General features: G+C 33.2%; 1 protein-coding gene across 2 annotated transcripts; it reads left to right on the top strand.

Annotated features, from left to right (window-relative positions):
- Positions 1 to 4,074: 4,074 nt before the first annotated feature.
- On the top strand, positions 4,075 to 14,104 carry FAC1 (AMP deaminase, putative / myoadenylate deaminase). 2 transcript variants are annotated; one of them, XM_022050503.2, is made up of 20 exons: positions 4,075 to 4,619; positions 5,635 to 5,816; positions 6,068 to 6,254; positions 6,711 to 6,889; positions 6,989 to 7,040; positions 7,153 to 7,280; positions 7,374 to 7,553; positions 8,022 to 8,089; positions 8,238 to 8,380; positions 8,621 to 8,682; positions 8,936 to 9,049; positions 9,364 to 9,504; positions 9,612 to 9,764; positions 10,659 to 10,712; positions 10,805 to 10,915; positions 11,016 to 11,189; positions 11,314 to 11,394; positions 13,077 to 13,175; positions 13,361 to 13,494; positions 13,604 to 14,104. In XM_022050503.2, the coding sequence occupies exons 1-19, from the start codon at positions 4,259 to 4,261 to the stop codon at positions 13,427 to 13,429; spliced, it is 2,538 nt and encodes an 845-aa protein (XP_021906195.1). In that variant the 5' UTR covers positions 4,075 to 4,258; the 3' UTR covers positions 13,430 to 13,494; positions 13,604 to 14,104. The 2 variants fall into 2 exon arrangements, with proteins under 2 accessions (XP_021906195.1, XP_021906196.1); XM_022050504.1 differs by having other exon boundaries at positions 4,480 to 4,619; positions 5,555 to 5,816.
- Positions 14,105 to 14,407: the final 303 nt, after the last annotated feature.

The following is a 14,407-nucleotide window of genomic DNA, read 5'->3' as shown; positions in this document are numbered from 1 at the left end:
AAGTCCTTCCATAAATTCTATACGTAATCTATCCAGAGTACGCTTTGCGCTATAGAAGGTGATAATGAGGAAAACGACCAAAGTATTGCATCGTTCCCACGCTCCGTACAGAGAATTATCTTGGTTAGCGACCAGAATTAGTCCATCCACAAACTTTAATTTATTCTTGGAAATCAAAGCCATTCGTATAGAACGAGACCATGAGTGAAAGTTTGTACCTGTGAGAAATTTGTTCTCATTTGAATGCAGATAGAAAAGATTTGAAATGTTGTCTTCAAGCTATGACTAATCTATGCTTGTGGCTATATCCATACTGATAGTCATGCATCAGAAAGCTCGTGATTTCAGAGAAAGACATCGAGACTAGAGCCTAGGGTTTTATTACCTCAACAGTAGACTCACTATATTAATTGACTTTTTGATACCATGACAAATTTTATGAAAACATAAAGAAATTAATGAGAAATCAAGAAGATTTAACAAGCAGAAAGAGAGAAGTAGTTCTCGAGAGCTTGACAATAGAGGAAGTGAAAAGAACTCATGGTCAAGTGTTTGGGAAAAATTGATAGAATGTATTAATTGCAGAAAATTTGGGTATTTATACATAGGGTTTAATTTATGAAAATTCTAAAACTGACCCTACTTTTACAAGTATTTACAATAAAACCCACAAGATATGAAAAAATTATGTACTCACATTTTAGTATTCTAACAGATCGAGAAGCAATGACCTTCATTTATGCTTTTAGGTAATAATTGGGTCAATTTTCATTCATGGATTTAATGTTTTCATAAAATGATTTATTAATTTAAAAATGATTATTTAAAATTTATTATATATTTTCTGTATAATCTGCATATAAATATGGATTGTTGAATGATTTTATGTGATTGTCTATGTATATTAATATAGGTGCAAATATGTTGTATGTGAATGTATAAGTATAGATTATATGTATGTGTGCAAGTGTGTAATGAGAAGTTATGTATATGTATGCCTCAATATGTATAATATACATATCTATATATGGTAATTGTGTAAGATTTTGTGTATACAGGCAAATGGATACCGATGTATATGTGAGTGTTTTAGGTACATGCAGATTTTTGTAGTTATATACATGAATATTTATGTGTTTTATATTGTATAAATTATGTGTATTTTGTACTTATAATTTATATATGTATGTAGTGTCTAATGTATGTAGATAAACATATATATAATACATAATGTATGTATGCTTGATATAGATATATATATACATATATATATTTATAGTATAGATAAGTATAGATATGTTTAATTATATATGTTGAATTATATATATATATATATGTCACTTTGTGTGGATGTGTATGTAGGTATGTACTTTAATATGTGTGGTTATGTGTATTTAAGTGTAAAAAATAATTTGTGTGAACAATATTTATATATATATGTATCTATAAAACATGTGCAAATCTATGTGAAAATAAGTATTACGTGTGGGTTGTATATATGATTATACAAGTAATATGTGTAGGTGTAAATTATATGTATTTTGCTATTTGCTTTATATGTTGAATGTGTGCTTGATATATACATATATGTATGTTGTTGTTACTTTAATGTGTTGCGTGTTTGCTTGATGTACGTATATGTATGTTGTTGTATATTCTGTAATAGCACCTAACTTTTGTTAAATTGATTATTATTTTAATTAGTTTGAACGTATATGCATTGAAACCTTGCATATAAGTATATATGTATGGTGCATGCATATTATGGGTTTGAATAGGTAAACATGTAAGTTGTGTATGTATGTGCGTTAGAGTAAGGTTTATCTAATTGGTATTTGTGAATTGCAAAACAATGAGATAAGAAAGAATACAATAGGGAATAAGACATTTTGGAACAACCACAAATAAGAATGAACGTATTGCTAAAAGACAATGGGAAATCTGTTTAGTAGGTACCAAAGAAGGAAGGTGTGTGTGTTACCAGTTTTGGCCAGATGATATGCGGTGAACCCTACCATGAATACGACCTCAGCTAGACATGGCTGAGAAGTCCCATCGAAAAGTGTAGTTAGAAATTTATTTATTGGTACCCATAGACATTCAAGGAATAAGGATTTGATTGTACCCATAGCCTTTCAAGGAATGGAGATTTGATTATTATTGCTATGGTATCTGAATATCCACATAGTAGAGAAGATCTTTATTGCCCTCAGTGGTATTAATAAAAACGACATTGCGCGATGAAGTATTAAAACAAGTAAAAGAATGATGTTAAAATAATTGAATATTGTTCATACCAGAATTATGTTTGTGATTTTGGTAAGTGTTATGTGATTTTGAATTAAAATGCTGTGATATCTAGGAAATTATGTATGAACATGTGAAATTAGAGTATGTGAAAGGAAAATTTAGATATGAAATATGAAATCAATATCTACGAGAAGGAAAGAAATATATGGAATGACAAATGAAAAAGAATTATTGTTATGATTGTTTTTCAACTCGGGACTTTTTTTCAATAAAATTGTATTTGTTTTATCAACCTTGCGTGATTTATTGTTTGCATATCTTTGTTATCATTTTTTATTGAGATAGTGGAATTCTCACCCCAAATTTCTATAACCATTTCATATTATGACAGATTCAGAGCAAGCTGAAGATCAGTAAAAGCCTCTGGAGAAGTTTTATTGTTGTTCTTTTAATTTGTTCTTAAAATCGATGTACATAAGATAGTAATGTAACTAAAATTTTATAGGGCCTCATATATCTGACTTTGTACAAAGGATGTACAATTAATTTTATTTTTGCACACTGTTGCGCATTAGTGAAATTTATACATGTAGTAGTTGGTTGAAAAAGCGGGGGAAGTTAATTGTTCATAGTCTCCTGTAGCCAGATCCTTCGGAACCACAAGAATCCGTAGTTAGTTTAGGATTCTAACTTGACACCTTTTGATATATGATTTTTTTACTCATGAACGTTGATAAAATAAGATCATTTAATTTAACAACATTTTAGAATAACATAATCTTAAAGTTAAGGATGAAGTTTAAATGATAAAATATTTATGAGCGTTTTTTCTCAGTAGAAAAGTCGGAACGTTACATTATGTATGTATTATAAATTAATAGATATAATCATAACACTTAATTCAATAGAATTTGACATTAACTTATTATATCTTGTTTGAACGATAGTACTTAGGTTAACAACCGAAATAATATTTTCAGATATAAAAAATATTTTATCATAATTAAATTTTTTAATTAAAATAATCATAACGAATTAAAAAAAAAATTGCTAAATGATCTAACACTTTCTTTTATAAAAAAAAGAAGGGATGTGACCCGCAGCGGACAGTTATTTGTGGGGCTCTTAAAACAGTGTTTGGTTAATAACATTCGCGCATTCATTATTTTGCCAAATACAGCATTAAAAATATCCTTTCTTTTTATAACACGTGTGCAACAGCTGCAAGGCATATTAGCCAGTACGTTTTAGATAAGGGAAGTGACTCACACTCCACCCTTCTGTCTACATACATACACCCAGCTAAACTTGACCAAAAATAATTATTATTTTTATTTCTTTTTAAATTTATGTAATCGTGAGAATAATTTTAATTGTCAATTTTTTTAGTATAAATTTATATATTTATTAATTAAATAATATTTTCACATTTAAAATAATATAAATATTTTAACATAAGAACATATAAGAGCATATCCCCCAACTTGAAATACACATTCTATGATATACGGAAAACATATTCCATTCTTTGAATTCACGTTCTCATAAAAGTTAATAAAGTTATCCAGAATTTTGTAAAAAGATATAAAATATTGTAAAAACACAGTGTAATTTCTTCCTAATTTAATTATTGTAAAAACAGGGAAAACTAATGATTATTATTATTATATAAAATATATATTAAAAAACTACTGTGAACACAAATAATTTTTTGTTACATAAAATGAAAAACAGATACTGTCAAAAAGAGTGATGGGGATAGGAATAAGTGCAATGAGCTCGTGCCTTTGGACTCGCCTATAAATATAGGAAGAGCCCTCAGTCTGTCACGATTAAAAACAGAGCTTCTCTGTTTCTTTCCTCTGCTAGACTGTTCAGTAGGGTTTCTGTTTGTCCCTCTCTCTCCCGCAATATATATTTCTATAACAAGTAACCATTTCTCTTACCAACTGGCTGATAGATTTGGAAAGATAAGAGATACTTTTCACGCTCAGAAAAGACTATAGTGATGGACACGTATACTATGCATCTGGCCATGGCGGCTCTGGTTGGAGCTTCATTCGTTGCCATATCGGCGTATTACATGCACAAGAAAACCCTAACTCAGTTGCTTGAGTTCGCCAAGACTGTTGAGAGGGAGAGGGAGAGGGAAGAGAACTCTGATGGGGACTCGCCGCAGCACTTGAAGAAACGACGCGGCCATGGGAGGCGGAAGGGTAATGGTTACTATCGACGTGGCTCGGCTTCCTTGCCGGATGTTACCACCATTTCTGGTGGAATTGACGCCGCGGAAGATAGGCGTGCCAACGGACCGGTCCACGTCGAAGGGATCCCTCCCGGTTTGCCGAGGCTCCACATGCTGCGTGAAGGTATGGCTCTGTTGGAATTCTCGCCGGAGTGATAAAACTCTGCTTCAGTTAATCGTTTAGATATATAAAAGAGCAATCATGTGTTTAATTTCACAAAATGGTTTTCACTGGTAATGGCTTCATGGTAGTTGTAATTGAATATGACATATATGTGCATAATGAGGAATTTGATATCGGCTTCAGTTGAGTATTTGCATCTGAATAGAAGTGTTACTCAACTTGAATTCATGCGATATGAGATCTTTATTACTTTATGTTGGAGAACCGAGCAGTGAAGTTCGTATGCTCTTTATATTTAGTCTAATGACAAACAGGCCATGATAATTCGTTGTTGCAAGTTGCAGATTTTTACCAGCTAGACATTTTATCATTTCATCTTCGTTGAGGATAAGTAAGGTATATCTGTAGAAGGTCGCGGTTAAAAGATGAGAGGAAGTTTTCGCTGGGAACATCATAATGGTTAACTTCCAGTTTTAGAAGGGGGGAAAATAATTTAAAAAAGTTTGAAGACAATTTAAAATGTCCAATGGATAATGTAGATGGCAGTATATTGACTCTACCACTTGCTTCCATTCCACGATTGATGGATTTGAAGTAAAATATTGCAAGGATCGCTACGATATATTAACAAATTGGTCGAAAAGAGCCTTCCCCAACTTTTCCTAATTCTCTTCCTGCATATTGCTTCACAGGATGTTTATGTTAGTGACGGCTTGTTGCATGTCAATTAATAGATTGTGACCAGATGCATGTTCATCCCATTGCTCATAACCTTTAATAAGAAGGTTCGCATCCTGTTGGTAGTGAGCAGATGCATGTTCATACCATTGCTCGTGACCATTAATAAGGAGAAGGCAACTTTCAGCTCTGTTCGTGATATGGTCTTCTAATAATTTTTTCTTTTAGTCTTTAATCATTATTGTTTTATTTTTCAGTTTTTTTGGGGGAGGGTGCTGGAGGAGGGATGGTCAAGCTACCAATGATTCTGTTGATATCATGAGTTATGCTGTTTCAGGGAAATCTGCTGGTCATCCAAATTCAGCAAAGAGAGCTGCAAGTCTTCTCAGAGGAACTTCTCCCAAATCTCCTGTAGCTAGTGGTAGTGCCTTCGAGAGCATAGAAGGGTCAGATGAAGAAGATAACATGACTGATAGTACTAAACTAGACACTTCATATCTGCATACAAATGGAAATGCTGTGAGTAAATTTGCAACTACGGATCCCCATTTCTTTCTCTATACATGTTCATAGACAAAAACATGCACTGACTAGCAACATCTATATTCTTGCATGGTGCGTATTTTTGTTAAGGTTTTCTTCTCAGGGAATTAAAACTTAAAAATATTTCTTTCTTTCTAGTGTATCTTAACATATATTTTTGCCATTTTATCATTGGGCAACATGTTTTATTTGATATTTCTGGTTGTCTCTGAAATCTGCATGTGCAGGGTTCAAACTTACCAGAACACATTAATGCCAATGGAGAGCAGATGGCTATTGCTGCTTCCAGCATGATTCGATCACATAGCGTGTCCGGTGATCTGCATGGTGTTCAGCCTGATCCTATTGCAGCTGATATTCTCCGGAAAGAGCCAGAGCATGAAATTTTTGCACGTCTTAAAATTAGTCCCACTGGTATTAACTTCCTCCTGTCAGCTTGACAGGCATCATCTGACTGAAATTTAAGACTTGAATGTTGTATGCAATTGAAGGTTATTTTAACTGGTCCATTAACTATGTATTTTCCTGTTACTGCAAATTTCACAACTATATAAAACCTGTGCATGTGATAAATGTCAAGAGTGAAAGAAAGGACAGTATGGTGACTGCAACAACTTATGGTGACATATACAAAATAGAACCTTAGAGCCCAGTAAACTTAGAGCGGAAAAGTGGCTTGTAGTTGGGTTTGATGTTCTGGTTGAACTTTTTAAATTCATATCACTGATAAGTTAGAAATCATATGCTCGTGCTTTTTCCGATATTTTTTTATTGTAAATTTGCAAGAGCTGAGCTGTGTTAGTCTACCGATCTTAAAATGAAGCTCATTAGAACTCCTGGTCTTTTTTCTAATCTTAAAATTCTTTCCAGATATGCCATCTCCAGATGAAGTTGAAGCCTACGTGGTTCTGCAAGAATGCCTTGAAATGCGGAAAAGATATGTCTTCAAAGAAGCAGTTGCTCCATGGGAAAAAGAAGTTATATCAGACCCCAGTACTCCAAAGCCTAATCCGGAGCCATTTGCTTACAGTCCCGAGGGAAAATCTGATGTAAGTTTATATTTTCAATCTTCATAATACGGGGGAGAAATCACTTACGTTTTGTACTAGCTCTTTTGTTTGAATGAATGTGCTTCAACTTCTCTGCAGCACTATTTTGAGATGCAAGATGGCGTCATCCATGTCTATGCAAATAAAGATGGTAAGTAGCTAATTGCACAGAAATGCTTCTCTATCCTTCATATTTGTTATTGTTCACAAACTCAAGTCCTCTTTATCGCTCCCTTATTTTTTGAACCTTTTTTCATAAACAGCAAAACAAGAGCTTTTCCCTGTTGCCGATGCTACAACCTTTTTCACTGACTTGCATAATATACTTAGAGTTATAGCAACAGGAAATATCAGAACTTTATGTCATCACCGGCTGGTTCTTCTGGAGCAAGTTAGTAAATTTAAAACTATAACTATAACTCTGAAATGAGTGATTCTTTTTTGAAAAGACTTTGACATCATGCTCATCTTGGTATGGCATCAGAAATTCAATCTTCATTTGATGCTTAATGCGGATAAGGAATTTCTTGCTCAGAAAAGTGCACCACATCGTGACTTCTATAATGTCCGAAAAGTTGATACGCACGTTCACCACTCGGCGTGCATGAACCAGAAACATCTTCTAAGGTTTATTAAGTCAAAGCTAAGGAAGGAACCGGATGAGGTAACTGCTTGAATATTCCTGACGATGTTTACTCAAGTGCCTGTCAAAATATTCTTTCTACAATTAATAAATGCACAATTTCCTGAAGTTTGCAACATTGCTTAGAGGGGAATTTACTAACAATTAGTAGTGCTCCTTCACATATTCTCAATCACATACCTGTTTATGTATGATGGCATTTGTTCATTACAAACGGAAAAAAATTTTCTGGATTCGTGAATGGAATGATTCTATAGTTTAAAAGTGATTACTAAAGATTTTGCTCGAATCATGAATGTAGATCATACTTATGTTGAAAGCTTGAGATCCATTCGTGTTTTGTTTAGATCCTTCATTTCCTTTTTTTTTTTTTGGTGATGTAGAATCAATATGCAAGTTATGATCTTCTATTATGTTCTTCTCTTTTTTAGTTTTCTATGCTACAAATGCTTTTGATATGCAATGATGTGTTTGTGTTTTTTTGCTCAGGTTGTAATATTTCGAGATGGCACTTATTTGACCCTGAGAGAAGTTTTTGAAAGCTTGGATCTAACCGGGTTAGAAACAATGTTCTAATGCCTTCACCTGTGAAAGAAAACTATGCATTTTCTCCCACTGTTTTTCCTTTTTTTGTAAAAGAAAAATTATATTCCACCTCTGCTGCTTGAATTGTTGAATATAATAGTTTGAACCTTGTTTAAACAGGTATGACCTGAATGTCGACCTTTTGGATGTTCATGCAGACAAGAGTACTTTTCACCGGTTTGATAAGTTCAATCTCAAGTACAATCCTTGTGGTCAAAGTAGGCTCAGGGAGATCTTTCTTAAGCAGGATAATCTCATTCAAGGTATTTTTTTATTGTTTTTTGGTTATTAGTTGTCACATGGACATTTGTTTGCTATCACTTGTCTGGCAGAATAAATATTTTGTATTTTTTAGGACATGCTAGGAACTTCATATTATTTTTGCTTCTGGATACCATAGTGTTGTTATATTTATGTTCAATACATGTATACAATTATGTGTTCTTTTTTATTGATCTAGAATCCTTATGTTCAAATTGTGTCTGTTTTCTCCTGTTATGCAGGCCGTTTCCTTGCTGAGTTGACGAAGCAAGTTTTCTCTGATCTTGCAGCAAGTAAATATCAGGTGCTTCCACAGCTTGTTTTATGACATATCTTTCTGCTACCTGCTTTCTATTTTTTTCTATCAACTTGGACATATTTTTGATCCTATGAATGCTGAGAGTCATTTGAATTTGTTTGTGAAAGCTGAACTTTGTTGAACTCTCTGCCTTCTCCCATAAGTAGAGTGCTTTTGATGCAGAAGTGTGTCTGTGTTTTGTGATCACACTATATCCAGTAGCTTTTTTCTTGGCTGATTTTAAGTTGGGTTGCTGCAGATGGCTGAATACAGGATATCAATCTATGGTAGGAAGATGAGTGAGTGGGACCAAATGGCTAGTTGGATTGTGAATAATGAATTATACAGTGAGAATGTTGTCTGGTTAATTCAGGTGCTTGCTACAATTGCTCTTCTGTTCCCATTTTTATGTTTGATATTATTCAGATGGAATAATTTACTGTCGTAATCTCTAGTTCCTTTTCTCTCTCTGTTGTGCATTCACAACTTACAAATTCTTTTGTATGCTATTGCTTGTCTGTTAGTTTCATCATAAACTAGATCTACAAGAAACTCTTTTTTTCGTGATCAGCTTTCAGGATCTATAGGCAATGTTGGACAGTTGCATGTTGGATACTTAGTTCCTTTATGGTGTTGTAATTTGAATTTTCATGGTAGCATAGTTCTCATAATATGTTTGTCTTCCAGCTTCCACGTCTCTACAATGTGTACAAGGAAATGGGGATAGTGACATCCTTCCAAAACATTCTTGACAATATATTTATTCCACTGTTTGAGGTTACTGTGGATCCAGATTCTCATCCACAGCTGCATGTTTTCTTGAAACAGGTTTGTTTCTTGAAGATCTTGCAACTTATTTTTGTAGCCTTGTAGGGCTGATGTTGATATCTTTGAAGTTTTTAAGGGTAGGAGCTAAGTGATACTTGTGTTCTCAGGTTGTTGGATTGGATTTGGTTGATGATGAAAGCAAGCCAGAAAGGCGTCCAACAAAGCACATGCCTACGCCTGCTCAATGGACTAATGTTTTCAATCCTGCATTTTCGTACTATGCTTATTATTGCTATGCTAATCTCTACACATTAAACAAGGTGCACCTTCTTTCCGAACCAAATCCTACTAGCAGTATCATTTTTAGATTTATTTTTTTCTCGTATAGTTATAAGCATAAGTGTGAAATATGTGTGTGCGTGTACACATGTGCTTTTTGTGAAACATAAGTGTGGAATATTTGATTTAATAAGCAATAAAACTTAAATTGATAAAAAACTCAAACATACTCCCGTATGCAAGCATATTAGGTTAAAAGTGTGAACCAATCTCAAACTTACTGTACATTAAGCTGAAATTCGCTAAAGCAGTGGGATTTAAACTCAGCCCCTTACTCTAATACCATACAAAATAATTGTCTAAGTATTAGTTATCTCGAGAAGGTCCAATTTATTCTTTATACTCTAACACAAGGAGTCCTCTTATATACTTCTTTTTTTTATAATACTTTCTTTTTTTTTCCGATTAAGAAATTTGTTTATGCTCAAACAATAAGAAGCCACTTCAAAAGCTGTATGTAATTATATTTGTAGCTTATGAAAATATTTATTGAAACAAAAATGACATGATGCTTTGAATCATTCAATGAAAGGAAAGTATATTAGGTATCATTACAATCAATCATTTTATGAAAGGGAAACTACATTATCTAGGATGTTAATCTGATTAATGCTTGCCCAATAAAATAATTGGAAAGTCTGCAAATCTAAGCAACAAAAGCATTTTTAGATGTTTAAGAGGGACTTTTCCTTCCTACATAAAAGTTGTCACCATTTGCCATTACTAGACCTTTTCCTATGATAGATAACTAGCTGACTTGATTTTTTTTCAGAAGAAAAAAGAATCATGATTTATTTGAAGTGGTTGCTTCTTTCATGCTAGGTTCTGATAGCTTCTTGTTATTTAAGTTTTTTTCCAAATGTTCCTTTCTTCAGCTTCGTGAATTGAAGGGTATGACGACAATAAAGTTCCGTCCGCATTCTGGAGAGGTACTCTGAATATTTATCTTCTCTTCTGTGATATCCAGGATTTCTTTTTTTAAAAAAAAAAATTCGAGATGCTTCACGTCTGATATTTTCAGGCGGGGGATATTGACCACCTTGCTGCGACATTTCTTACTGCTCATAATATTGCACATGGAATAAATTTGAGGAAGTCTCCTGTGCTTCAGTATCTGTATTATTTGGCGCAGGTGAGAAGAAAGAGAAATCCTGTTCTAGTTTTTTTCTTCCTTGTTTTAATTTCATCTTTCTGTGTATAGTGTCTGACCTTTTATTCATATTGGTTATTAGATTGGATTGGCTATGTCTCCTCTGAGCAACAACTCGTTATTTTTGGACTATCATCGGAACCCTTTTCCAATTTTCTTCTTAAGGGGCCTTAACGTTTCCCTCTCTACAGATGATCCACTCCAAATCCACTTAACAAAAGAACCTTTGGTGGAGGAATATAGTATCGCTGCATCTGTGAGACTCTCTTCTTGCTCTCATATGCACATGCAGATAAAGTGATACATATATTTGTGTTTATGCATGCAGATAAAGATATACATATTGTGTTTATTATAATATATTGAAAACTCTTCCTTAGGTATGGAAGTTGAGTTCTTGTGATCTATGTGAGATTGCCCGTAATTCAGTCTATCAGTCTGGTTTCTCACATGCTCTGAAGGTATCCTCTTATCCTGATCTGTTTTTCATGTGCCGATAATTTAGAATGAAGCTGCTTCTCATCAGTTGAAACAGTGACGGGATTGGGAGTGTGATATGGTGTAGATGTCTAAACATAAAAGCTTATTTCTACGTCTGAATGTAGTGCAGTTTTGTCAATTGTGAGAGAGGTAGATTAGGAAAATTATCAAATATGATATGATCTTGCCATTTGTAAAGCCTGTAATTTTCTAGAGTTTTAGGAAATTGGTCAAGTGTGTTTTACTATCTGGTAAATTACATAGAAGTTCTTAAAAGCTTGGATATAATTATTATTGCTTACACAGTTTCTAGAAAATAATAATTTAATCATCACATAAAAAGTATATCCATCAATTAAATATAGTTTCTTGATAGTTTAGTATATTAAATGTGTCACTTGATTGTCAAATAATTGAAAAAACAACTTTATAAGTAAGTTTGGTTGAGAAAACACAAAATAATTACTGTTTTAGTTGATATGGTTAAGAAAAAACACAATGGTAGGTGTATGAGAATGAGTATGTCTATTGTAGTTTGTCGATCATATTTTTGCAACAGTAAATGGATGAAAGGACTGTATAGTTTATTTAAAAAAATGTGGACCTAGTTGTAACTGTACCAAATTCTTGAAGATTTTTGTGCAATTTAACCTTTAGAATTATATGGAACTTGTCAATAAAATTGACGGGGTGAAAGAGTCAGAAGTCTTTTTGTTAGCATGCTAGTTCTAACAAGGGGAACTTGGTTATTGAGCTGACTGACTGGTGGATCAGCTTTCCCCAACTCTGGCATACTAAAATTGACTGCATTTTCATTTCTATTTTCTTTTCCTATAATCTTTCTTCAATATAGTAAATATCGTACTAGTATTGTTCTAACAATAGTACCCAGGTAAAATACTTGCCAAAACTAGTCAATTTGGCACACCAGTTAATATTGCCTGTCATATTGGGTAGGAAATAGTGTATTGGCTATTTAATGTAGGTTTTCTGGGTGTTATTACGTTCTTATTATGATTTTGTAGGTTTTTAAGATAACTTGTTTCTAAATGACCAAACTTTATATTCACAATAATCACTATTTTCTTTATATTTTTTTTACTACAAATAATTTCTTATAGTTCCCCTACTTATAGTTGAATATTGTTTTCTTCCCGTTTTATTCTATTCTCAAGCTGTACTGTCTTTCTTTTACTTTTATTTTTTCTAGTACATATCTACCATAAATGTATCTTTCTAATTTTATTTAATTTATTTGGTATTTGAAAACTTAACAAAACTAAATGATTTAATTTTTTTTATGTATTTTCTGCTGCATATTTTTGGCATATGTACATTTTTAGAAATTTAATTAGTTGTAGCGAATAACTATCATTAATAGTGTTGATTGTTCCAAAAGAATATTCCTGCACTAGTATTGTAATAGAAGCAACCATGTCAGGTTGAGCAGGAGTATCTTGATTGTTTCCGTTTTTTTTAAATTTTTTTTTAAAGTTAATTGAAGGCAGCATGGATATGGCTTATAACTGGTAAATGCTAACATTTTTATGGCCAGTCGGCTGTAGTATGTTTTTAGACTTTTAAATACAATTATAGTGTTTGCGAATTTTATTCCTATCACTGCTTATGTACGATTGATGCATAAGAAATTTTTAACTTCTAGTCGCACTGGATTGGGAAAGAGCACTACAAAAGAGGACCTGATGGCAATGATATTCGCAAAACAAATGTGCCTCATATCAGGGTGGAATTTCGTGAGACGGTATGTTGACCCTAAAAGAGAAAGATTTCTTTTGTTTTTGTTCTCTCCAGAGCTTTACTCTGATTTATTTGACTTGCTCGTTACCATATCTTTCATAACATGGATTGTCTTGCTCCTCTTGGTCCATTTCTACACCAAGAACATGTAGTCTTAAGCCTGCAATGTGGTTTTCTTACCTCTTACAGATCTGGAGAGAGGAGATGCAACAGGTTTATTTGGGCAAGGCCATTTTACCAAAAGTTATAGACAAGTGATAAGCACAATGGCTGCATTTTATCCTATCTTAAAGAACTACTATTACACCTTCTCCGGGGCAGTAGTAAGCTTCTGACTCATTATTGCTTCTTCTGGAGGTTTTTTTTTCTCTGGTCAAATTAATTTAATAATTATTTTCAAAAAAATAATTTGATAATCTGAATTCTGTTAAGCATTGTCGGAGCTATCTCTATACATGTTGATCATGTGCAATAACAAGAAGCATGGAAACTGGAAAATATCTTTGCAAGAGTAACAATAACGCGCCGAAGAGAAGCTGGGCAAGGATTGGCCACGAACAGCTAATGAGGATCTGGCATATGGCTGCCTTATACCTCAAGGTAGTAAAGTTAGAGTAAAAAGAATATTAGTAGCAGGTTGACGGCCTAGTGTCGAAGCAGATCAACTAAGATGGTAACGTTACAGATATACTGGGTCTAGCGTAAGGGTCTGCATTAATGATATAAATGAATGTTAGGGTTGTAGCTTAAATAGTTGCAGTTGGTTATTACTCCATTCCATAAGATGTTAAAATGACGTAACCTTGTTCATGGCAAGACTCCACAAAATTTTGACCAAGCCCTTCCTAAGAACAGTTTTATCTTTGTTAAGAAGCAATAAAACGTTAATTTAACTTGAAGCTTTGAAATAACAATATGATTCCTTTTGTCGAAGTCTTTCGATCTTTTATATGGGATTTTAGCTGGCTGGCAAAAGAAGTGGTTAATTACCGGTGGTTGTTCAGTTTCTTGTTTAATTATAAATGTATATTAGTTTGAAAATTACCACATAATTATTATGATTGAATAAGCATTACAAACCTCAATAAACTAACAGGTATGGAAATTATTATTCAAACACTAGTTCTATTTTTTCGGTTCTTTTTCTCGAAAAGAAACTGCTGTAAAACAAAAGTGGCGAAAGAGTTTGAGAACTGTGATAAAAGAATTAGTAAATTTGACGTCTATGATCCTGCA

This window comes from Carica papaya, chromosome 8, assembly GCF_054855325.1.
Source record: "Carica papaya isolate Zhongbai chromosome 8, ASM5485532v1, whole genome shotgun sequence".
Classification (NCBI taxonomy): domain Eukaryota; kingdom Viridiplantae; phylum Streptophyta; class Magnoliopsida; order Brassicales; family Caricaceae; genus Carica; species Carica papaya.
This window is presented reverse-complemented; position numbering and strand designations above follow the sequence as displayed.